Source organism: Emys orbicularis, chromosome 1 (genome assembly GCF_028017835.1).
Source record: "Emys orbicularis isolate rEmyOrb1 chromosome 1, rEmyOrb1.hap1, whole genome shotgun sequence".
NCBI lineage: Eukaryota > Metazoa > Chordata > Testudines > Emydidae > Emys > Emys orbicularis.
In genome coordinates, this window is record NC_088683.1 from 104660950 (window position 1) to 104684809 (window position 23860).

General features: G+C 41.0%; 1 protein-coding gene across 6 annotated transcripts; it reads left to right on the forward strand.

Moving 5' to 3' along the window:
- The first annotated feature begins 473 nt into the window (after positions 1–473).
- On the forward strand, positions 474–23274 carry NFYB (nuclear transcription factor Y subunit beta). Of its 6 annotated transcripts, XM_065400224.1 has the most exons (8): positions 474–558; positions 9813–9922; positions 12003–12096; positions 13002–13132; positions 15767–15964; positions 18236–18317; positions 21446–21525; positions 21740–23274. In XM_065400224.1, exons 2-8 carry the CDS (start codon positions 9830–9832, stop codon positions 21770–21772), a joined length of 711 nt encoding a protein of 236 aa, XP_065256296.1. In that variant the 5' UTR covers positions 474–558; positions 9813–9829; the 3' UTR covers positions 21773–23274. The 6 variants fall into 6 exon arrangements, with proteins under 6 accessions (XP_065256296.1, XP_065256329.1, XP_065256314.1 ...); XM_065400257.1 differs by lacking the exon at positions 15767–15964; XM_065400242.1 differs by lacking the exon at positions 9813–9922 and having other exon boundaries at positions 476–558.
- The last annotated feature ends 586 nt before the right edge of the window (positions 23275–23860 follow it).

Sequence of the window (23860 nt, forward strand, 5' to 3'; positions counted from 1 at the left end):
ATGTAATTCTTAGTGATCAACAATTAATAAATAAATACTATCTCCATCTTAGAAATGGAGTGTCCAGCACATCCCTCCTCTTACACAGACACTCAATGCCCAGACAATTCGGTTTACAACGGCCATGTGTAATTGATGTGGGAGAGAGCTGCACGGGGTCTACCCCCACTGCCCCCAATGAAACCCGCTATCAGAGAAACCCCCGCATCTGTGTGTAAATGGTGGTGGGGAGAGCTGTACAGGGTCTACCCCACCGCCCCCAACTGAAACCCCCTATCAGAGCGACCCCCTGTCTGAGGTGGGGTCAGTGTGTCTGAGGGAGCAACAACCTGCCCCCGGCTCTGGCCCCGCGTATAAAGGCGAAGGCGAAGGCGGCGGGAGGGAGTCCGCGCGGCGGGAAGAGCCGAGTGTGGCGGGGCTGGAGGGGAGGCGGCGCGGAGGGAGGGCAGGCCGGCTGCGGGAAGCGGGGCTCCGCGCTGGGACTGGTTCCTTCGCAGCCATTTTCTGTCCAACCAAACAGCCGATTTGCGGAGGGAGCCAACCAGGGCCGCACTGGAGGTTTGTGCCTGGCTCCGGCCAATGATTGGTAACCGGTTCCACTGCAGGCTCGAATGAAATGTCCGTCTCCCTCCCCGGGCTCCGGCGCTGCCGCCGCGCCGCCGCCGAGGGGACCAGGAAGTGGGGAGAGGAGCCCGGGCCCCGCCAGCGCCCGCTCGCCTCTTTGTGCGGCCGGAGCCGGGACGGGCGGGGACGGAGCCGGCAGGGACGGGCGGGCGGAGATGGGACCGAAGCGCCCTCCCCCTTCCCGCTGGCCTGGGCTTTTGGGGGCACCGCGGCCGCTGCTCTGGCTCCATTTTGTGGGCCCGGGCGGCGGGAGCGCGGCTCCCCGGGCGGCCCCTGCCCCGCGCCCGGCCACACACGGGGGAGGGCCCCTGTGCCGTCCCGGTCACAGCGGGGGCTGGGAGCCGCGATGCCCCTTTGCCCGCCTCCGGGATCCCCTCGGCCCTGGCCGCGGTGCCCAGCAGCGGGGCGGGAACGGGGAACCCCCCCCCAGGTCAAACCCCGGTCGTGTCCCCTTTGCGCCGTCCCCCGCCCTGTAACGGTTCGAGTTGGGTCTCTGCGGTTTGGGGGCCCCTTGTGGGATTTTAGGCGGGGAAGGGGCGACCTTTTCTGCCCACCCTAGGCAGTCCCGGCCACCTCTGCTGAGCGTGCGGGAAGTCCGAGCCCCTGGTGCGGCCACAGCTGCTCCCCGTCTTCCATCTCCCCCCGCAGTTCCGACTTTGTGCCTGTCTGTGGGTTAGGAGGATGGCGGGGCGCGTGGTGCAGCATCTCGGTGATCCTGGGGTCAGAGCTAGGACAACTAGTCTCCTCTACATGGGCACCCAGGAGCTAACCTTGCAGTCCTCTCACAGGCAACAATCCCTTGAAAGTGATCAGCATGAGTAAGGAGCGTAGGGTGAGGCCCTAAAACACCAGGATGTGGTGAGAGGATCTGAGTAACCAGGCAGGAGCATCAGATTCCATAGTGGGTAGGCAGTGGCACTTCAGTTTTAGAGAGGAAATAATGGATTTCAGTCTCGCTTGCTTTTTTTTTTTTTTTTTAAACATACCATCATTTTGTCTGAGAGTTGTGTATCTTGAGTCTGTGGGTAAACCTTCCCCTCAGGACGAGAAAGTAAGTGATGGGGAGAGGGGACTCTCCCTTCCCATAGCTGTGCCTTCCAGCAGCTACAGTTAATACTGAAATCACAGCTAGGCTTCTGAACAGGCTGATAAAAATAATCTTTCCTAGGTGTTTAGAAACTTGATGTGAACTTCAACCAATAGACAAGAAAGGGTGTCTGGTGAAGCAGGTTTGATCTTGGTTTAGGGGATTTTGGCTGAAGTTTAATTCACAAAGCTTATTTAAATGTACAGATTTTCCTTTTGTGTTTGTAACTCAGGCACAGCTGTTTTCAAGTGCATAAGAAGAGGGAAGTGAAATTTATTAGGCTGACAAGTCTGAGTGAAGTGCAAAAGTAACTAGTAACAAATGGTGACTAGTAACCTAAATCTGAAAACATTTCCATTTTAATAGAGACACAAGGTGGGTGAGGTAATATATTTTATTGGACCAACTTCTGTTGGTGAGAGAGACAAGTGCTCAAGTTTACACAGAGCTCTTCTTCTGCTCTTGCTCTGTGTAAGTTCAAAAGTGCTCTCTAATAGCCTGGGACCAACATGGCTACAACATTCCATTTTAATAATCAGCTGTAAATTGTTTTACACACTTAAAATTTTAGGTGCATTACCCCTGTCTTTAGCTCCTTTTATGTGCTAGCCTTTGCTGCCATCTTGAAACAAAATCCAGGCTGTTGACACAGAGAGCAGAGTGCTGTAGACTGCCTAAGAATAACTTGGAAAAGAAAACAAACGTAAAGTTCCAGTAACATATCAAAGACTAGTACTGTATGTGACTCTTCAAGCTTGTACATTTCGTAGGCCACTCCAAAAGTGTAAAACTGCAAAGAAATTTAATCAGATTCTACTACTTCCCTTTTTTGTGGCCAAGTCTCACTTAAATGCAAGTCCTTGCTTCTGTAAATAAGATTTAGTGTAGGAGTCTTAGAAGGCTGTGGGATTGGAAGGGTTGTATTGATTCTTTGGGGTATTCTGGTATATTCAGTCATAGATTACAAGACTGTATCATAAATTAAGGCTACCCTTCATCCTTGAATGTCTTATCATTTTATTCATAATGACCTTTGCCTTGCTGACAGGAAAACATATTTTAAAAAGTTAATTGGGATGCAAAATGTTGCTTTTTAAAAAAAAAAAAATTGTAAGCTTGCTTACTTATGCCTTTTCTGACAAAAGAAGCAGTAGTCAAAAGGCAAAATGGAAGGAGCAGCTTGGGGTACTACCCACAGTATAGTTGTTGTTATATGTGCAAGAACTGTGTTCATGTGCAGCTGTTAGAATGAATTTCCTGAACAGTGTGTACACTTTTTCACTGTGCCAGCCAAACTCTGCTATATAATAGATTATCCGTTCTGTATAGTCTGTATTGCATCTGTTTTGACATGTTAGGAAAAATACTATTTGTAATGCTCAGGAAAATCCAGGGTGGTCTGATCCTAAATCATTAATTCCCAAGATGGTATATCAACCACTTGTTGATGGTCTGGAGAGAGCTGGCTGGTTATGCAGTATTGGCTGCTGGCATTTTGAGCTGCTAACTAGACTAAAAGAAGCTAAAAATAAATAATAAAATCCTGGTATTACCCTTCAGTATAAATAATTTTCAGTAGCTGCCACATAAATGATATGCGATTGCTAGTGGGAGAGGAGACTGTGTGTGATTGTGGATAGGGGAAGTTGTTCTACACAGCTGTGGCTGGCAAGAGGACAGTGGTCCATTACACTCTACTAAGATGTGAGCTATAGTATAGAAATAGCTTTAATCTCTGACTTTAGTCAAGACAATTTAACTGTTTTAATCAGGATTTAAAAATGGATAAAATTGCTAATCTAATTTTTATTTAATCTTAAAATTAATTGTTGGATATCAGATCTGAACTCTTTCTGTGATTAAACAATGAGGTTATTGCATTATTCAGACTTTTTATTTTTAATTACCTTTTGTAACTGTTATTTAGAAAGTGTCTGTCTTCTTAGGATTAGTGCCAAGTAAAAATAGGTGAAAGTTATTTATTTACTAAATAGAGTTCATCAAAATGTATAAGCCACATTGTTAGAATTAAACTGAATAGATCAGCATGTTAGAGTATCTAGTATTGGCTGAAAATAAAACTCTCCTGAATTAGTCTTGTAAAATTCTACTTGCTCTTTGCTTGAGGTGAAGAAATTATTTTTCATAAGTGTGTGAAATATTTTTAAATATGATAAAGGAAGGACAAATAGCCACTGCCCTGACTTAAAATTGTAACTAATCTGTGGGGGGGGGGGGGAGCCAAAAATAATGGATCACAGTACAAAATGAAGGATATTTTTATTTAAGTAAAGGTACTAGGACAGTTATTAAAATATTAATTGAATGTCTTTAAAACATTTCAAACTGTGTGTCGGTGCTTGTGCTGATGGAATAGATGGGACCGAGAGCTGCTGGTGCAGCCTCCTCTTCAGCACTGTTTATCTGTTTCAGTCTCTGGAAAAGTAGTGGAACTGCACAAACTTTCTTAAATAGCCTGTATAAGCTCTGATTCTTTCCAGTTCACATCTCTTCTCCCCCCATACTCCCTCTCCCTCCCTCCCCCCACCAAAAAAATCCCAAAACCCACAAGAGAAATCACAGAAACTGTGCCCAATTCTTCCTGGTGTCCCCCACCACTCTCATACCAAGCCACTCAGTTTAGTGTCTGTTTCAACAACAACAAAAAATTTCTGTTGTTAGGGCCTGTCCATACTGCAACTGTAACCATGCTAGTGTAAAAGTTAATTGGCATAAGGGGCTTCTGTTATAACACTTTTTATGTATAATGTGGATGAGCCTACATGAAGGGAATCTTTTACAGCCTAGATCGGGGGCGGGCATACTTCTTGGCCCTAGGGCCACATTGGGGTTGCAAAACTGTATGGAGGGCCAGGTAGGGAAGGCTGTGCCTCCCCAAACAGCCTGGCCCCCGACCCCTCTCACTTCCCGCCCCCTGACTGCCCCCCTCAGAACTCCTGACCCATCCAACCCCCACCCTGCTCCTTGTCCCCTAACCGCCCCCTCCTGGGACTCCTGCCCCTAACTGCCCCCCGGTACCCCACCGCCTATCCAGCCCCCCCTTGCTCCCTGTCCCCTGACTGCCCCAATCCCTATCCACACCCCTGCCCCTTGACAGGCCCCCCGGGACTCCCGCCCCTTATCCAACCCCCGGCCCCCTTACCATGCCGCTCAGAGCAGCATGTCTAGCAGCATGTCTGGCAGTCGCACCACCTGGCTGGAGCCAGACACACTGCAGCTCTGCTCGGCAGGAACGCACGACCCCTCCGCCCAGAGAGCTGCCTGCGCAGCGGCGTGGCTGCAGGGGACTGGGGACAGTGGGGGAGGGGCCGGGGGCTAGCCTCCCTGGCTGGGAGCTCAAGGGCCAGGCAGGATGGTCCCGTGGGCCGGATGTGGCCCGCGGGCTGTACTTTGCCCACCTCTGGCCTAGATGCTGAATAGCAGCAGTGAAACTGTCCGATCTAGTTAATGTCACTCTACAGCTGTTAGGGAAGGCATTGAGCATGAAAGTGAATAGAGATGCTTCAGATGCAGGAAGAACACAGGGCATCCATTCACAAGCTGCAAATGTATAAAGACTTTAAACATTTTAATAAAGTAATTCTGTAGAAATTGATGGAATAATGTCCTCTCTCCCCATCCCATGCACATGCTTGTTAGGCAAAGTTTCTTATTCTAAATTGATTGAGTGGACTATTCAAGCTCTTGGCTAGTGGTTATATTACTAAGGGTACGTCTACACCCAGCCGCTAGTTCGGCGGCTGGGGATCGAAGTTCCGAGTTCGATTTATCGCGTCTGGTCTGGACGCGATAAATCGAACCAGGAAGTGCTCGCCGTCGACTGCGGTACTCCAGCTCAACGAGAGGAGTACTGCGGAGTCGACGGGGAGCCTGCCTGCCGCGTGTGGACCGCGTCTGAACCGCGGTAAGTTCGAAGTAAGGTATGTCGAATTCAGCTACGTTATTCACGTAGCTGAATTTGCGTACCTTACTTCGACTTGGGGGGCAAGTGTAGACCAAGCCTAAGACTCTAGGATTTTCAAAATACAATGAATAAAGATAAAGGGGAAACCTCAGGATTTGGGTTAAATCAAGTGCAGCAACTGAAAAGGATAAAGAAAGCTCAACAAACTTATTCTAGTCCCTTCCCTGCCAGTGCAGGATTATTGCCTACATTGTTTATTTTATTTTTTTCTAGTTTAGTTTTAAATGTCATACAAGGCCTGTTGCTTAACTTCCTGTGGGAGATCATTCCAGTCTTACAAATCACACTGCTAGGAAGTTTTCCCTGTTTTTAAGGCAAATTTTTCATTTCCTGTTATTCTTAGTTATGCATCTTTTATTGTACTGTGCTAAATTTCCTCTCCTCTCCTTGGTATTCACACTTCTCAAAAGCTTGTAGGCTTGTGTCCTTCCATAGTTGTCACTGAGCCAAGCCACAAATATTCCTTACTCTTTCCTTTCAAGTAAATCCTATATCCCATTTAAGTTTTTATGATATTGAGGTGTTCTGAACTGAGTTTAGTATATTCTAGGTGCAGTCTCAACAAGGCATTGCTGACCAGGAAATAATGCATACTGCTCCAGAACATCTTTATGTGCAGCCCAGAACCTCATTTTTTTAATGCAGTATGATACTGTAAGTTCACATCTAAACTAATTTGCTGTCCACTATTACCCTTGAGTCTCATTTAGTACAATTCTGAATGCCTGCCTTCCTCCTTTTTCTTGAATTGTCTTCTCCAGGTGTTTTAATCTCCATTTTCCCCAGCAATTTCACTGTAATTCCTGCTATTTCTAACTCCTCAAGATCTCTTTGCAATATTTCTGTCTTCAGTGGTGTTTGCAATACATCCCTGACTATTTACATGCAAATTACTGTGCTGTTTACTTCCAAATCATTGACAATCTCAAATCAGAATGGAACTAACCTGACCACTTCAAATTCCCAATTCATGACTCGCAATTTGATACATTACCCCATATTATCTTTATTTGTGCTCGCTCCATTTGCTTGTGTTGCTGTCCAAGCCAGTCTGTCTTTTCAAGTCATTTTTCAAACAGGCTCTAGAAATGTAGAATGTAGCTGTATTTTTATTGCATAGGTATGCAATCCATTATACTAATTCAACGAGGAGTCCGGTGGCACCTTAAAGACTTAACAAATTTATTTGGGCATGAGCTTTCGTGGGTAAAAAACCCATTTCAAATGTGAAGAAGTGGTTTTTGTACCCACGAAAGCTTATGCCCAAATAAATTTAAGTCTTTAAGGTGCCACCAGACTCCTTGTTGTTTTTGTGGATGCAGACTAACACGGCTACCCCTCTTATACTAATTCAGTGTGTTTGAGGCTCCATGTATGATGCCATTATGTGACCACGCAAACAGGGAAATACACTCCTTTTTATTAAAAAGGATATCATATAATCCCACCTCGGTAGGAACACAGTAGAATTCCCCTTGTGCAGGATTTGAGTCCTTGAAGTCAGGACAGAGCTTTCAAAGATGCCAAGTCCCATTTTCAAAAAGAATTTAAATGCATAAGTAATCTTTGAAAGTGGGATATAGGCTCCTAACTTGCATAGGCACTCTTGAAATTATTAACCAAGGTCTAGTTCTCCTTCTAGAGGCTTATTGATGTTCTGAAAATTAGCACCCACTTGCAGCAATGGCGTAGTTGCATTGTTGTTACCAGAAGTGTCAGTCTGACAGGAGTCACTGCCCTTCTCCCCCACACTTTGTCAATGAGTCAGATTACTGTATGCTGGGGGCATTTCTCTGGTACATTGAACTTTGGTGCATTTTTAGAATAATTTCAGTTTAAAACTGGATGCTTTTGAATTATTTTGTAGCCAATTAACATAGCTGTGTACCACAGTGCTTTATTGTTGCATAAATCAGGTCATGCTATATAGAATATGAGCCTTGTACTGAGCTGACTTTGAGCGTGTTAAGTAAACATTTATGGTGATCTTAACCCCAATGACAGATTATTGTAAATTTAAATGTTAATTTTAAACAAGTCTGAATTTAAAACTCCAGTATTTTATTCTGACTATCCACTGTGATCGAACTGTTAGTAACAACCATCTTTAAACAGGTTCATGTTAATGTCAGGAACAGAACCTAAAGAAACATTAGTAGGGTGTCATGTTAGTGTGGTATCTCTTCTCTGGATACCTGGATCCAGATGGCTTAAGCAACAATTGAAATTTAGTTTATTTCTTTCCCTCTACACCTCAAAACCATAAAACAAATAGTGTTTACTCCAGAAAGGTTTAGGAATGGATTAAGACAGGATAATGAAAGTCCCAGTTGAACTATGAGGGAAAATTTGAGAGCCTATGTCTGCTGTTCATCTAACTCTTATAAAAGTGAAGACCCTAAGCATAAAAATTCATCCATGAACAAGGAATATTCTTTATCATTTTTCTATTGAAGTGAGAAAACTTTGAGAAGCACTCTTGATGTCTTTAGGTAGAACATCTAATTTAAAAGTCCAAATTCCACCAGTTCCAACCAATGGAATAAATTATCTTCTTGGGTCTTATCTACGCTTGGATTTTTCCCCAGAAATTTCCCCCCCATTGCTACCAAAAGTCAGTTGTACCAATCCTATAATCAGTAAAATCACTCATATAGGCACTGACATTTTACCTACTGTGACTTGTTCTGAGCAGGGTTAGGCAACACTGCCTCAAATGTTGATGGCTGTCTGGTGCCCTCGCTATATATTAATGCTTGCATCATTACCACAAGTGGGGTCTTACAGGTGGTAGCAAGAGTAAGGTGGGGATTTTTCCACCTAAAATTCCCCTGTGCAGATGGGGGGGAGGGGGAGAAGAGTCTGTCATCATAAACTCCATCTTGTTTTATGTGAATTCCACTTTTCAGGGACTCCACTTTTTATTGTTATCTTCACTTTGGAGTTTGACCTTCATGTGGTATTGCATCCTCTTCTGTGGACTAGAGCATCAATGTTTGTAGTACAGGCTTGACACAAATTGAATGACTGTCAGTGAAGATGGCACAGAGCAATCTTCAACAACCAGCCCATCCAGAAGAACAATGAACTCTACACAGAAGCCTAGCTGGAAAAGTGGCTGATGATCCTCAACCTAGGCACATGGCCAAAGGGGTCAGAGACTTTATTCAAGAGGGAATGCTGTCTGTGAAAGGGGCGGGGGATGTCAGACTAGTGCCACATTCAAGAAGACCAGGCTAAGGAGAGAAGAGGCAAGAAGGGCTGCCCAGCCTAAGGATGCTGATCAAATCCAGGAGTCGCAGGAGGAATGAGATCAGACCGGGGAATGTATTCAGGACTGTTATTTTTCAAAGATCTGTAACTCAAGTGATTTTTAAGAGTAAAGTGTCTGTGGTTAAGAAATTCCTTTACTAAGCCTGTAGTCCTTGCTTGCCTGTCACATTGTCTTGGAAAGGGTTAACACACTGTGGTGGAACTCTGAGGGAGCATATATAAGCACCTGAGGCTCAGGTGGGCTGGGGTGTGAGGTGACTGGACTGTGGGGGCTAGGTGCCCAAGAGAGGTGTCAGACAAGTACCTTCACCTTGGAGTGTCTAAAGACCCAGGGCTAGGAACAGTAACCAGTCACTGTCCAGACCCAAATTGCTTAGAAACCTGTGGTATCCAGTAGTTGTGTTCACTCACAACAGAATGTTGTCTGCCCAGAGAGGGACTCGGCCAGGTTGTGATAGACACAACCTTCATGTGGTTAAACTAGCAACATTATTAATCTTGTAATTCCTATCAACGTAGTTACAAGGTTGCTTCTTCGGTTCACCTTGGATTCATCCACAGTAGATATACTAGCTCCCCTGTTACTGTAACAGCCAGCACTGGTGCAGTTTGACCTGTTCTAAGCTGCTGATGTAGACAGGTCTCAAACATTTTCATCCTGATAACTCTCACTAGTGATAGCAACCAAGTATCTGCAATATTGCTGGTGGTTGCAGTAAGATGAGTACTCAATCTGGTATAGAATATGCACTTGAAGAAAACCCTTTCTGTGGTCATAAAGATCCATGAGGTGGATCCCTCTGTAGGATCAGGTGTAAGACTGCTTTTCATTCTCTCATTAAGGAGAAATCCAGATGTGAATGGTTGGGTTTTTGTTAGCCAATGACTACGTAAGATTAAACAAGAAACAACACAAAAAACCACAACAAACAAGGATAATTCAACTCCTGAAGGTAGGAAACATTTACTTTAATTTCCAGATATGGAAATGGTGATATAGCATGTATCTTGCTGAACATTAAATAACTGGAATTAATTTTTAAGTGAATATGATAGACAGCATTCCAGCTATCACACTTTATCTAAAATGGTTGCCTGGAACTCAGCTATTCCTCAATAACAAGGTAATGACAGATGAGTGTTTCTGCTTCCCTACAATGAAAGCAATGGAGAAGTCCTAGTACACCAGTGTTACTCAATTGACCACCTGTGCACTCTACTAAAGTGGATTTCTTGAAATAATGCCAAATTAAATTTTAGAATTTCATACATTTTTATTAATACTGATTAAAATTACCATACATTGTTTGCAGTGTAAGTCATATTACAGATGTAATCTTACTGTCATGGCTGCTAGCACATACTAACAGCCAGAACTGCTTGACATTTTTTCAAATGAATTTTTCATTGAAATTCAGCCTTTTATGCAAAGAGCATTTTTTTCATGAAAACAGTTTCAAAATGTTTCATTTTTTTAAAAAAGCTTCTGATGGAAACTTTAAGTGAAAAGACTTTCTGCTTGTTTTGAGAAATCGTTTTTTCAGTTTTGGCATGTTGTCTGCGGGGAGAGGGAATCACCAGTGTTGCTCAGGCAAAGTTTAATTCCATGATGGGTTATTGTTTTGGTTTGTTTTTTCCCCCCCCCAAATTGAAAAATCATCAAAAACTCAATTTAAAAATAGTTCTGCAGAAAAATCAAACCGTTACAACAAACAGAATGAAAGGCGCTTCTGAATTTGCAGAAATTTCAGTTACTTTATTTGGTAAGCTCATGACAGAAATTAATGTGAAACCATTTGGTCTGCATACAACCCAGAGCTGCTGGTATGTGTCTGCTTCAGAATTAAGCCAGAGAGTCATTGAGACCAAGAAGCATACAGGGTGCAGACAGAGCATCCAGAAAATTATAAGGAAATGGCAATTTTCAATGTGACTTGGCCAAATCTGGATGTATTTTCATGGGCACAGCAAAAGACACCTCTGTAGCCCCAGGACTAACTCCCAATCAAATTTTGAGTTCTTGCTCCATACCAATGAGGCTTTACAGGGTTTCTCAACCAGTGGGTTGCAGCCCAAAACTGGGTTGCCAGTATGTGTCAAAGGATGGCAAGGGGGCCGGGTCCTGCTTCTGGGGAGAGGAAGAGGGTGAGAGGTACTGGGGTAGGCAGTTGCAGATTTTTGCCCTGCTCTCACCCTGCAGGGGTGCATCCTACAGCTCTGGTCCTGTGGGGCCAGCTGAGCTCAGGTCCTAGCACTGAGTGTTGCGACCTGGTATGAAGGGCCACAGCATCGCTCAGATTTGCCCCAGCTGCCCCTCCACCATGATGACGGGCCAGCCAGGCCAAATTTGAGCAAGTGGTGCTGTGATCCTTTGCACCATTCACAAATTTGGCCTGGCTAGACCTGAATAGCACTGCAATCCCAGAGATTGCAATAGCCAGAGCAGGGAGCTGAGTCCAGATAGCCCTGCAGGACAGGAGCTACTGCTGTGGTATACAGAGTGTAGTTATTTAGTACTTAATATATATACTATATATTGTTAGTAAGAAATGTTTTAGTAAGCCAGATGGTTTTTGCACTAAAACTATTTACTGGGTCATGACAGGCCATAAAGATTTAAAAATGGGTCCTGAGTTCAAAGGATAGAGAACCACTGCTTTAGAATTCCTTTTTAAAAATTGGCAAAATTACCTGTTTCCCTATTCTCATTCTCAAATGGTTGCAGAGTTTTTGCTGAAGCTTTCCTCCAGAAGCTCAGCCTGAGGCAGAGGCCAAACATGGAAAACTTCAGCCCACACAGTTAAAAGTACCTTCCTATACGTTTAAATGTGAACGAGCTACTGAAGCCAAAACATCTCAGGTCAAATTCAGCCTTAATTGAAGAGCAATGGACACTGTTTTTTAATGAGAAAGTGCTTGTTTATGCCAGGGCTGAATTTGGCCCCTTACTTTCAAGGTAACTTAAATTAATCTACTGCTAAGCAGTAGCATTTGTGGTATACTGGAGTACATGATTGATTTGTTTTGTTATAGATGGACGGTGACAGTTCTACAACAGATGCTTCTCAGTTAGGAATTGCTGGAGATTACATTGGTGGTAGTCACTTTGTAATACAGCCTCATGATGGTAAGAAACCTACCAGTTAAAGTGGAAGTTTGTCTGTCTTAGCATAGTACTATTAAGTATTCTAATGCCCTGTCACTTCTTGTCTAGCTCTTCCATTAATTCTCCATCGTTCATGAAGCTAAGCATTGGTATTTATCTGCATTCATAATGACTCCCTGCATGCAATTCAGTTTTGATCAATTTGAAAATGGGTTTGCAACTTTCAATGTTAGCATCGGGGCCCCTTTGAAAGCAATCTAGTGTTCTGGGAAAAGGAAGTAATCCACACAAACATGCTCTACGTTGACCTGTAACGGGGTGGTGTGTGTTTAAATATCAAAGGATGTTGCTTGCCTCTTTGCTGGAAGAGGAATGTCTCTTTTTAAAAAAAAAATAATAATAAATTTATAACATTGTTCAACAAACAAATTAAATCTTAGTGTTTGTGAAGCTGGTATCCAGAAGAACACTATTGGATGTGTCCATGTGTAATCTATAAAAAGAATACATATTGGTGAGGTGTGATAGAAAACAACTTTCCTAGGCACCACAATGTCATGGGAGCATGTGTTTCTTTTTAAGAATTCTGGACCTTTCAGAGCTGTAAGCAAGTGTGGTACTCACTTGGAAGTTGGGAATCTCCCATTTCAACTCTTGTTAAATCTTAAACCTCATTGAATATTGCTAGTCATCTATTTCAGACCAGTATCATTTTCTTTTGCTGTTGCGGATGGGGTTTGAAATTTCACTTTTAGGGGATGATAAGAAGGAACACTTCTGTGGCAAGCTTTTTTTAATGGCAGCTATTTGAAGTTGATCAGAGGTTTGGAATGTTAATAGTCCTGGATTAATAAGTAGAATACAGGTAAGATGATAGAAGGTGCTTGACAAATGCACCCAATACTAACTTTTCTTTATTTTGCTAGACACGGAGGACAGTATGAATGATCATGAAGACACAAATGGCTCAAAAGAGAGTTTTAGAGAACAAGATATATATCTTCCAATTGCAAATGTGGCAAGGATAATGAAAAATGCCATACCCCAGACAGGAAAGGTAATATCCATGGCTAAATCCAACGGGGCTGTTCTGCTAATGAGAACAGATTCATGTATTACATTCATTCTTTGGTTAGGCAAACTTGGGTTCCAGTACAACATCTCTATCTTCAGTTGCTGAAACTGCACGCTTGCTCTTTGAGAGCAATTTTTTTTGGCCAGGTTTCCCAAAATTTATTTTGAACTATATTTGAGTTAACAGGAATCCAACAATTAAAAGATTAAAACTGCTCTTTTGCATAAAAAATATAAACTACTTATTATTCATCCATATTATGGAGTCTATAGCTGTGATGTTTGGTAGTATTTTTTTAGACACGCAGATTATACATATCTGCCACATAAGAGCGGACTTATTTGGTCAAAAATAGAGGCTAATATTTGAGCTGGCTTGCTTAGACCTTATCTAAACACAAAGGTTGAAGCAGGTTTCTAAATCAATTTAAACTGGTGCAAACCCCAGTGTGGACACACTTAAACAGGCTAATGAGATTGCTAAAATGTATGACAAATGTAAATTACTGAAGTAGCCGGGTCCAAAGTTGGTTTTGTGTTTATCTAGTGTCTACAATGCTTTACATAGACAAAATGTTCTCAAAATAGCCACCAGACGTTCACTCATAAAAGTTGTCAGGCATGATGGCAATCAAATATTAAGAACTGTTAAACTTGTAGGAAAGAGATTTCTTTTCTTTTTTATTTTATTTTTATTTATTTGTTTGTTTGTTTTTACTTTTTTTGATTGGAGTGCAGGGAAATTGGAATGAGTGAGCCAGTTTGGATGAAATAAGAACTTCCTTCTCAATCTGAGGAAAAATCTAGTTTTTCATCTTTGAACTTCTGTATTTCCAGAAGCAAGATGCCAAAATGCCATAAGATAGGCTGTTCTAATGGCTTTAATTTCTGGCCTTACTAGAAGTACGAGATATGAGAAGGCTTGTGAGAGCTTGTTCTCCAATTCTGCAGACTTGAGATTTGATTAAGAATTGGAATCCTGTAAGCTACTTATCTTAACCAAACAGTTATTGCCGTCTGAGTCCTATCTAATATTACATAGGATTTGGAGTATTGCTTACTGCTCTTGTCTTGCTGCAGAAACTTTCCTTTTCGTCTGTACAGCTTACAAAATAATCAGACAGCTAGCAAGGCATTAAAATATAACCTGGCATAGGCAAGCCATGGTAGTCATGGATGCTTTCAAAACCCCTGAGTGTTCCAGTGTAAGATTGTTATATTCATTAATCTTTTCTTTACACCAGATTTTCAAAAGTGCTCAGCACCCACAGTTGAGGTCAGGTTTTCAAAAGACGTTGGCACATTGAGTGCTAAGCTGTCTTGAAAATCTGGCCATAAATATCACAATGGGAGCTGCTGGCCCTAAGTGTCTAAATGCTCAAAAATTATGTCAGAGAGAATATGGGGTTCTGAATAAAGATTGCTATTACTCTAAGATACAAAGGTTCCTTCTTCATATTCCAGCTGGAATAGATTTGTCACATATTAACAAGCATCAAATAAGGATAATCCTTCAGTGGATTCTTGCTTATTTACTTTCCTAAATACTCTGCTGTAGCACCCCTCTGCTATTCTAAATCACCTAATTTATTTTTAACGGGATAAAAACTTTGACTCGCCCAATTTATTCTTGGCAGGAGCATATCTGTTTATTCACTTGAATGCTTGTTTAGAAAACTTAGAATATTAAAAACCACTACAGAGGCTTGCTACCGGGCAAACTGAGTAAGCACTAGTTATGAATCTGATTAGGATAAAATATCCCTGGCTGAGCTGCAGAAATTTAGCTCTGGAAGGCCTGAGATACAGACTCAATGGCAGAGTGAGCAAATTAAAGGAGAATAGAAATTCATGAAGATGCTTTGTCCCACAAGACATTATAAAGTGCTGTCCAGTCAGATTCATCATGATAACTCCAATTTCATACCTTTCTTAGTTTCCATTTCCAGAGGGTTATAGTACCATGAGATTCACTTACACTTACAACTTACGAATTCAGATCTGACTGTGAATATAATGGCTTGTATCCAAAGAGAAGAAAGGGAAGCATGGAACCCACTAGTGTCTCTAAACTGTGTGCATGTATAACAGCTTGTACAGAATGCAGCTGTGAAATACTACAGAAATTGTAGAGGTCTGTAGTGTCACCTGAAGTAGTAACATAATAGTCTTACTCCATTTAAAATGCTATTTTATCTGCATTTTACCTGGAACAGTGGTGACATCCAGTGGCTGTTTTGCATATGCACACCAGTTTTGTTGATATATGCATATTACTTGTGGATATAATTATTGTGGGGACATTCCCATATCTTCTAGTTTATCATTCTGCTACTAAGAATTGGAGTACTACAGGTTTTTAGTGTAATGTTGTAAGACTCTTGGGACTAGTGAGCCTAAGAGCTTTAACCCACAAGCCTGATCCTGAGAGGGGCTCAGCACCTCTAACTTCCAGTGAAGTCAAGGGGACTTGTGGCTGGCCGGCACCTTTCAGGATCAGATCTCTGAACTGAGCTTTGGGAACAGGCTTAGTAAGTAGAGCTTTAATTTGCAGTTTATTAACATGGTGAAGCTTAAGCAAACTTCAGGTGACTTTAGTAATGGTTTTTCTTACCAGATTGCTAAAGATGCAAAGGAGTGTGTGCAAGAGTGTGTAAGTGAATTCATCAGCTTTATAACATCTGAAGCAAGTGAGAGGTGTCATCAAGAGAAACGAAAGACTATCAATGGAGAGGATATTCTCTTTGCCATGTCTACCTTGGGATTTGATAGTTATGTTGAACCTTTGAAGCTGTATCTCCAAAAATTCAGAGAGGTTGGTAGCCTATCTTTCCACACAGGTTTAGACAAACTTACTGTGTTCAGTGTTGGCTCTTTTTATTATCTCCATATACAGCTGGAAATTGTTCGTTTGCACCATACCCCAGAATCTTCTGTCCAGTGACTGATGGTTTTTATCCCACGTCATGTTCTATTCTGATGTAGACATGGATGTTACACATCAGAATAGAACATGACATGGGATAAAAACCACTTAAAAACATAATTAAGAGTATTGGCAAATTTGCTGTTCCAAAGTAACTAAATTGTTCAACTGATTTTTTTGAAGAACCTTTCAAACATTATGGTAAAAATCAGTTTTTGTGCTCCTGTTAAGAACTCAGCCAGATCCTCAGTGGCATTCAATGGAGCTATACTTACTCACACCAGCTGAGGAGCTAGCCCACTACATTTTGTCAGATTGCATTTCTAATTTGCGAAGGGGAAAGGTATATTTTAACACATTACTTTGGTGACATGAAAACTTGTCAACTACATGCTTGTTTGAGCATATTTTGCTTTGGTTGTCAAGAACTTTCCAATACCCTGTTTTGGCATTAAGATTTGCATTTCTTATTGCAGAAGATACTTCAAGATTGAGCATATCCTCTAGTCTTCTCAGAATTTAGCATGAACTTTCTTTCTTTCTTCCTTCCTTCCTTCCTTCCAGCAACCTAAGTTTCATGCAAAATAGAGCTGTCCTCTGCCTTTTTCCACTTTGGGAGGGTGGGTCTGAAGAGATTAATGTATATTCTATTCCTTCACCCACCATCCCTCTGTGGCAGTTTATGCCAAAGGATGGGGAGTTTTCCTATGAGACAGTGGCATGAGACATTGACTCAAGAACTGAGTCTGTCCAAACAAGTTATAGGAACATTGAGCTAATAAGCTGCTTCTCCCCTCCTCAACATCCCTCCATTCTTCCCGCACACCCATGCAGCATACAGAACACCCCATACTCTAACCCTCTTCCATATGTTCATGTAGAACTGTCTGAAGGCTGGGTTAGCTTGTATGTTGCAGTAGCTCTTCAGAAAATTTTTAAGCCCGTTTGGCTTCAAACATACCTCTTCTTTACAGTGACATAGATTACCCTACCAACTGTGTCAATAGGCTAATGGAGCTAGCATTTAAAATCTGGATTTGTTGGCTCTGGTTTTGCCTGTCCGCTATAAATGATGTTCCCAGTGTTGTCTTCAGAGTACTATACAAAGGAAACTGCCTCAACTTTTTTTTTTTTTTTTGCATTAAACATATGGACAGTTTGTCATTACATTAGTACTTGCTTTGATGTTTTCACAAAAAGCCTGTCTGATGAAACAGCACACAGTTCATTGGGTGCCTTAACTCATCATGCTGACCTCAGGTTCTGGTTCTGGTTGGATACTATGGGGAAGAAATCCAATATCTTGGGTTTAAAAGTGACCTTCCTATTGTATGACATTGGCACTGTACATAATTACTTCCCACAGCTATTAGAAAAGGCATTAAAGCTATAGCATACAAATTAGTGGAACAACCCAACACTGCATCTTGTCTCTTTCCCACTTCATATCCCAAGAACCGTTCTAGAAAGTGTGTATATCCATGTATAAAGTGCAACAAATAAGCTTATGTAACCAGCATATGTTCGCCACATTTTGAGTACTCTTGGAATTCTGCAGTCTGCTGTGGATTCTAGGTGCAAAATGTAGACCAGGGGTCAGCAACCTTTCAGAAGTGGTGTCCTGAGTCTTCATTTATTCACTCTAATTTAAGGTTTCATGTGCAAGTCATACATTTTAACATTTTTAGAAGGTCTCTTTCTATAAGTCTATAATATATAACTAAACTATTGTTGTATATAAAGTAAATAAGGTGGCCAGGACCCGGCAGTGTGAGTGCCACTGAAAATCAGCTTGCGTGCCGCCTTTGGCACCCGTACCATAGGTTGCCTACCCTTGATGTAGACCTAACTATTCCTTGTGAGTTACCACAGAACTCTTACTTCTGCAGAATTTGAAGGATCTCCTATAAAAATACAGTCTTTATACTTTGTACAAATCTCTTATGTAAGGAGTATAGCAAATGTTAAAACCAACTCTTTGGAAGCTCACATACTGTGTGTATTAATATTTTAAAGAAACATGATCATTGGAGTCCTTGGATGTTAGTGTCACACTTCTCATTACTGCATACAGGCTCTGTTAGCAGTTTTAGGAAACTAGGATGATGAGCAATCTAAGGTAACTGTTATAATGCAAACATTTTCTGTATTTCATTCAAGGCAATGAAAGGAGAGAAAGGGATTGGAGGAACAGTTACAACTGCAGACGGTCTTAGTGAGGAGCTCACAGAAGAAGCATTTAGTAAGTAAACCTTTTAAATTGCTAATTCAGATCTCATTACTACTTTCTTTGTAGATCCTCAAAGGTTTCAGATTTGAGAAAATGTTAATCATCAGAATTTTCTTCTTAGTAACTGAGCCTGGGTCAGACTAGCTGGGTGGGATCTAAAATCAGAATTTTCATTTGGGAAGTGTTGAGGATAACCTGCACTTAGATGCACTCATTGGAGTCAACGGAAGCTTTGTGCGCCTAGGGTCAGAAATGTATTCATCATCCGTTTGATATTAACTTTGCAGTTGGTAATCATATCCAATGGCACTGGGTTTAAATTCTAGTCCTAGTGTGAAGTGCTGTGAGAGCATGAACTAGTGCTGTAATTTTTCATTAGATTTTAAAGAATATAGTTTTTAAAGTTTTCTTATTTCCATAGTAGCTAACCATTCAAGCCCACATGCAATCTTCCTGCAAAAATGCATGGGAGGGAAGAAAGTAAATCACATTTTGTGGAGTGGAGCCATAGAGTCTGCCAAAATGAAATTGAGGCACCTCTCTGGTTCCTGTCCTTCGAAAACACTTACTTTCTCTTGCTGTAAATAGAATGCACAGACTTTGTGGACGTGGGGGGAAAAAGGCAGCTGTGGTCGAGGGAGGAAGAATCTTGTGAAACTATTCTTTTCCTTTATGGCTCCATTGTAGCTTACTTCCCCATATCATGCAGTGGGACCTGAAGGTTCATAGGGGTCCCTCAATTTTTTTTAAAATTTGGAACTAAGGTCTTGATAACAGTGGAATCTTCTGTTCTTGCTTTAAGCACCTGTGGGTAGTGGTGGTAAAGCGGTTGCAGAGGAGTTGAGGGAGAGCTCTCACCACTTTTAAGAGTCAGACCAGTTTAAAAATACCTGGTAAATGCCTCTATTAAAATGATTGATAAACTAATGCGTTAGTGATGAGCTATAGTGATAAACTAATGCGTTAGTGATGAGCAGGTGGTGACCTGCTGAAGCAGTGAGATGCACTTTGCACTCGTATACAATCCCATTTTGGCTGACAGAATGTAGAAAAACCCGTGGAGGCTCTTGTGGCCAGAAAGATAGTTTCCAGCAGGCCTCGTGATTCCGAGAATTTAAATGAGGACATTACAGTGGAATTTTACAAGTTATTTTAATAAAATGCAAACCCCCCCCAGTTAATGAAACATTGACATTCACGGTTTAACATCAGAGGTCAGCAAATGCAAAGGGTAACTTTCCAACAGCAACATTAACTCAGCCATTTTGTGCCTTCTGTATATTTTCTGTCATACATTTAAAGACAAACAGTAATGTGTATATCTATACATTTAGCAAGGTAAACAGGAATAGAAAATACTGTGTGCACAATGACTTAACATTGCTATAGAAACCTCAACTCTTGCAGGTCCTGATTGTTTGGATCTAAACTTTAGGATTTTTAATCCTACCTCCGTTGCTTGCAGTAGCAGGGGACTGGATTCGATGACCCAGGGGTCATACGTAATTTCCCACGGACTCATGTAAAGAAAAATGGGTGGAGGAAAGAAAGCTAACTCAACCGCATGAATGAGCCCTTTATGCAGGCACTGATGTAGTACTCACAGGAAATGTTCCTATGCTTCTAGGAAGCATTTGCTCCTAACAGCACCATTAGTCTGTGCGCTTACTAGAAGTACTGGTGTAGCACTTTAAGAACTGGTGTGAAGACAGGATACACCTGTCAACTGTGTGCATCTGATGTCTACTTCCCAAGTCTCTGGGAGATGCTCCCTAATCTGGAAGCAGAAGGCTGAAGAAATGCCTTGACACCTGCTCACCAATCATATTTCAAATTTCCCAGGCTCTGGAGGCTTCAGGACATTCAAAGCTTGAGAGGTTGGGAAAGTTACTTCACACGTGATTTAATGCCAGCATTAAAAATGGCAGTTTTGAAGGAGAATAGTAGGACTCGGCAGGGAGCAGGAGGCCCCTGGCTAGGAGCCAGCAGAGGCAGGACTAGGAGACAGAACCACTATCTCTTATAAAAAAGTGTGCTTTGCAAGTCACGTATGTATGTGCAGGATTATCTTGTCTGAAGAGTTTAACTTCAGACTTGATGTGTCTTTTGCATGTAACTTTTAGTTTGGGCACAACTTAATTCAATGAAGTCTGGTTTTTTTGTGTGTGTGTGTGTGTTGTTGTTTTTTTTAACCAAATATGGTAAAGACCAAATTTAATCTCTCAAATGTAAGCTGTTCAGCTCTGTCAAACATTTGGTTAAACTTTTTTTACATGGGAAACTGATTTAGGGTTGTTCTGTTTTTGTCTCTTATCCTTATGTAGAAATGGCTGGACTTTCCAAACCAGCCCCTCACTTATTCTCTCCAAATGCAGAATATCAAAGTTATAACTGAATGTTTAGCCTTTTGTTTCCTAATGACTTCTGTAATAATTCTACTCTTTGATTGTCACAGGGCTTAGACCCACAATTACGATAATGTTTACCTAACAGGTTCTCCATTTATTCTCTTGACTTCCACACCACATTTAATCAGTTTACTAGTCAAAAACTTTTTTATTTACTTCACTGGCTTCCTGTAGGTCACTGTGTGTTAAGTCCAAGCTCTTCGTCATGTCCTTCAGAGCACTGCACGATTCCATCCAAGCCTGCATCACAGCTCTAATTGCTACCATTACCCTTACCACTGCCCCATTTTCTCCACTAACAAATCCCATCTCCGTCAGGGCAGGGATAGTCTCCCATTGTGTCTTGGACTATGTGCTCAGTGCTCTAACACATTTTTTTAGAATTCAAGTGGCCAGAATGGTAAAGTCCACCTCACATTGGAAAGTAAAGCTGTTTTTTGCCTTCATACATCATCAGCAGTAAAAATTTTGCAAGCTGACTTCAGATAATGATTTGATGCAGAATAAAATCTGTTTCAGCTCTGCTGTGCTAATGGGAGCTAACTTGTTTTTGTTAGTAAACAGATGTGAGTTTATAGTACTCAGGGAGTAGATATGATGAGGAAGGTTATGCCATAGTCCCTCTGACCATAACTGAACTTTCTGTTGTGAATGATGATATATACTTTAAAAAGGTTCTATGTATCCTGCAGTTTTGTCTAACTACCTTAACTAAAATGCTCTTTCTTTTAGCTAACCAGTTGCCAGCAGGTTTAATAACTACAGATGGCCAGCAGCAAAATGTTATGGTTTATACAACATCTTATCAACAGGTACAGTATCCTCTCATCCACGGTCTTCCTTATGTTGCTAAAATTCAAAGCCCTATTTCAGCACCCCCCAGTCTGAAAGAGATGAGAATAACTTGTATATTTAGACCTTTGTCATGATTTTCTGACACTACGACCTGAAAGATTACTAAATGTGATACAGCTTCCGAGGACGGAAACTTGAAACTAAGCTTATGTTCTTTTCCCCCCTCTCTAGATCTCTGGTGTTCAACAAATTCAGTTCTCATGATTTGAAGAAGGCTTTGGATTTGGGAATGGAAGAGAGACAAGAAAGCTGTACAACTTGTGAGAAGAGACATTAGTTTAAAATGACAGAGGAGAGAGTTGTCTCTTTGTACATTAAATAGCTGTAATGTAGCTACCTGAGGCTTGACTAATGGAGGTGTGAATTCTGACAAATCTTTTTTCATGAATTTTAAAAAAATTGGATTTTAAGGGTATTAAAGTATTTTTGTTTTGTACAAGAGTTTGTTGCTCTGTATAACTCCTGTATGCATTGTATATTGCAATTTATTACTGTCAGAGATTTGTAGACAGTTTCTTATTTTCATATTGAATCATGTTACTTTTGTAAATCAAGTAAACAGCTGAGTTTAATTCATGTTTACCCTTTGAATAAAATAAGGGTAAAGTTCATTTTGAATGCAAGTTGCCTTTATTATAAAATTTGAATTGTTCTTGGTAATGTAAATTGTCTTGCATGTCTTAACTAGATTTTTAATGTTGACATATTTATTGAAAATTTGAAAGGGATTTTTTTTATGAAACTCTAGCAGCTCAAAAGGATTGTTAGAATTGTTTTTTAATGTAACGTTAGAACTTAATGTTAATCCAGAAGCAAACAATTGTTAGATCTGTTGAAATTTAGATATTTGGTGCCCATCAACAGTGTTTACTATAATGCAATAGTTTTTATTTGAGATAGCTACTACAGGCATTCATTAGGCTACTTTTACAATTATATTAACTTAATAACTCTGTACAGACTTCTGAAGAATAATTTGTTAAATTTAAAGTAGTTAGAGCTATTGAAATTATACGCTTTCCTTTTATGCATGGTTTTTGGAAAGCCAAATCCCAAAATTTAACTGTTTTCTCAAGTGTTATAGGAGGATTTTATAGTCCTGTGGTAAATGACCTCAATTTAACTTTTTAAACTGAAATATTACAAGGTTTGGTTGGTTTCCTGTAAGACTCTGGGAACTCTCAAATGTTTCAGAAATAGTGTGTACAGAGTGTGTGTGTGCGCATGTGTGTACACGCATATGCATGTGTGAGTGACTGAAATGTGAATAGGTGATAAAAATCTGAAATGAAAGACTCAAACTTCTAGTTTGCTGTCTCCTTCCTGATTTTGCAATAAACTGTACCTAGATAATCTAATTTTGTATATTTAGTGAGCTGTTTAGTAACATTGCTGGTTGGTTTGTTTTTTAAATAATTGGGTGAGTAATCTTGTTAGATACTTCAGTGTCCTAGACTGTGTTGGTGTAAGGGTGGTAGTGTACTAGCATCCCTGTTATTCAGGCTGAGTTCGGAGCCTTTTAATATTTCTATTTGCATTTCAGTGAGCTGAAAGTTAGATTAACCCTCACTCTGCCACCCATCTCTTTTTTTTAACTTAAAAACAAAAACAAACCTTTGACCTGGTGCCATAGTTTTCCTGGAGGCTATTTTGGAAATGTGATGTTTAAAACCTTAATGGACTAGATAATCTAGGTTAAAACAAAACAACCAAAAAAATGAAATTTCAGAATTATGTGCTGTACGTGGCCAGAAGTCTTGGTGTATCTTTCTTTGGTAACTGAAATAATGTCATAATTTAAATGTAGGTTAACAATATGCCAAGGCAAGCCACTGGACAAGGTCCACTGTATTCTGTGGCAAGGTGGACGTATCTTCTGTAGCAGTGTTCTCAGGTGCTGTGGCAGTCTGGTGTCATTTTTGCAGCAACAATAATCGCTAAACTTAAGTTTTTCATTAAATATGAGATTAATAACACAAGCAGTACAGGAGCCCTGTATGTTTTATGTTCAATTTATTTTAGACCAGTCCCATATTTCCAGTTCTTGATGTGCAGAATTTGGTACTGAAAAAGGGTAACGTTTAAAGTGTGAGGGACAAGCCAGAGGTTTTGGCACCTGGGGAGTGCACAGAAGGGATCTTGGACTTCTAGGAAAAGCTCATTAGTTGGATAGTGTTGATTACATATTTCAATGCTAATATTTAATCTCTTTAACTTTACTCTGAAACCTAAGATGACAAGTCTCTTTGAGATGAATGGAGCAGTTCACACACGTGTGCTATTCTTTCTGAA

Coding starts and splice junctions, on each gene's coding strand:
- NFYB (XM_065400224.1), top strand. CDS start 9,830: ATGGTTGGGTTTTTGTTAGCCAATGACTACGTAAGATTAAACAAGAAA. Junction 9,923..12,002: donor GGATAATTCAACTCCTGAAG/GTAGGAAACATT, acceptor GTTTTGTTATAG/ATGGACGGTGACAGTTCTAC. Junction 18,318..21,445: donor GCTCACAGAAGAAGCATTTA/GTAAGTAAACCT, acceptor TCTTTCTTTTAG/CTAACCAGTTGCCAGCAGGT.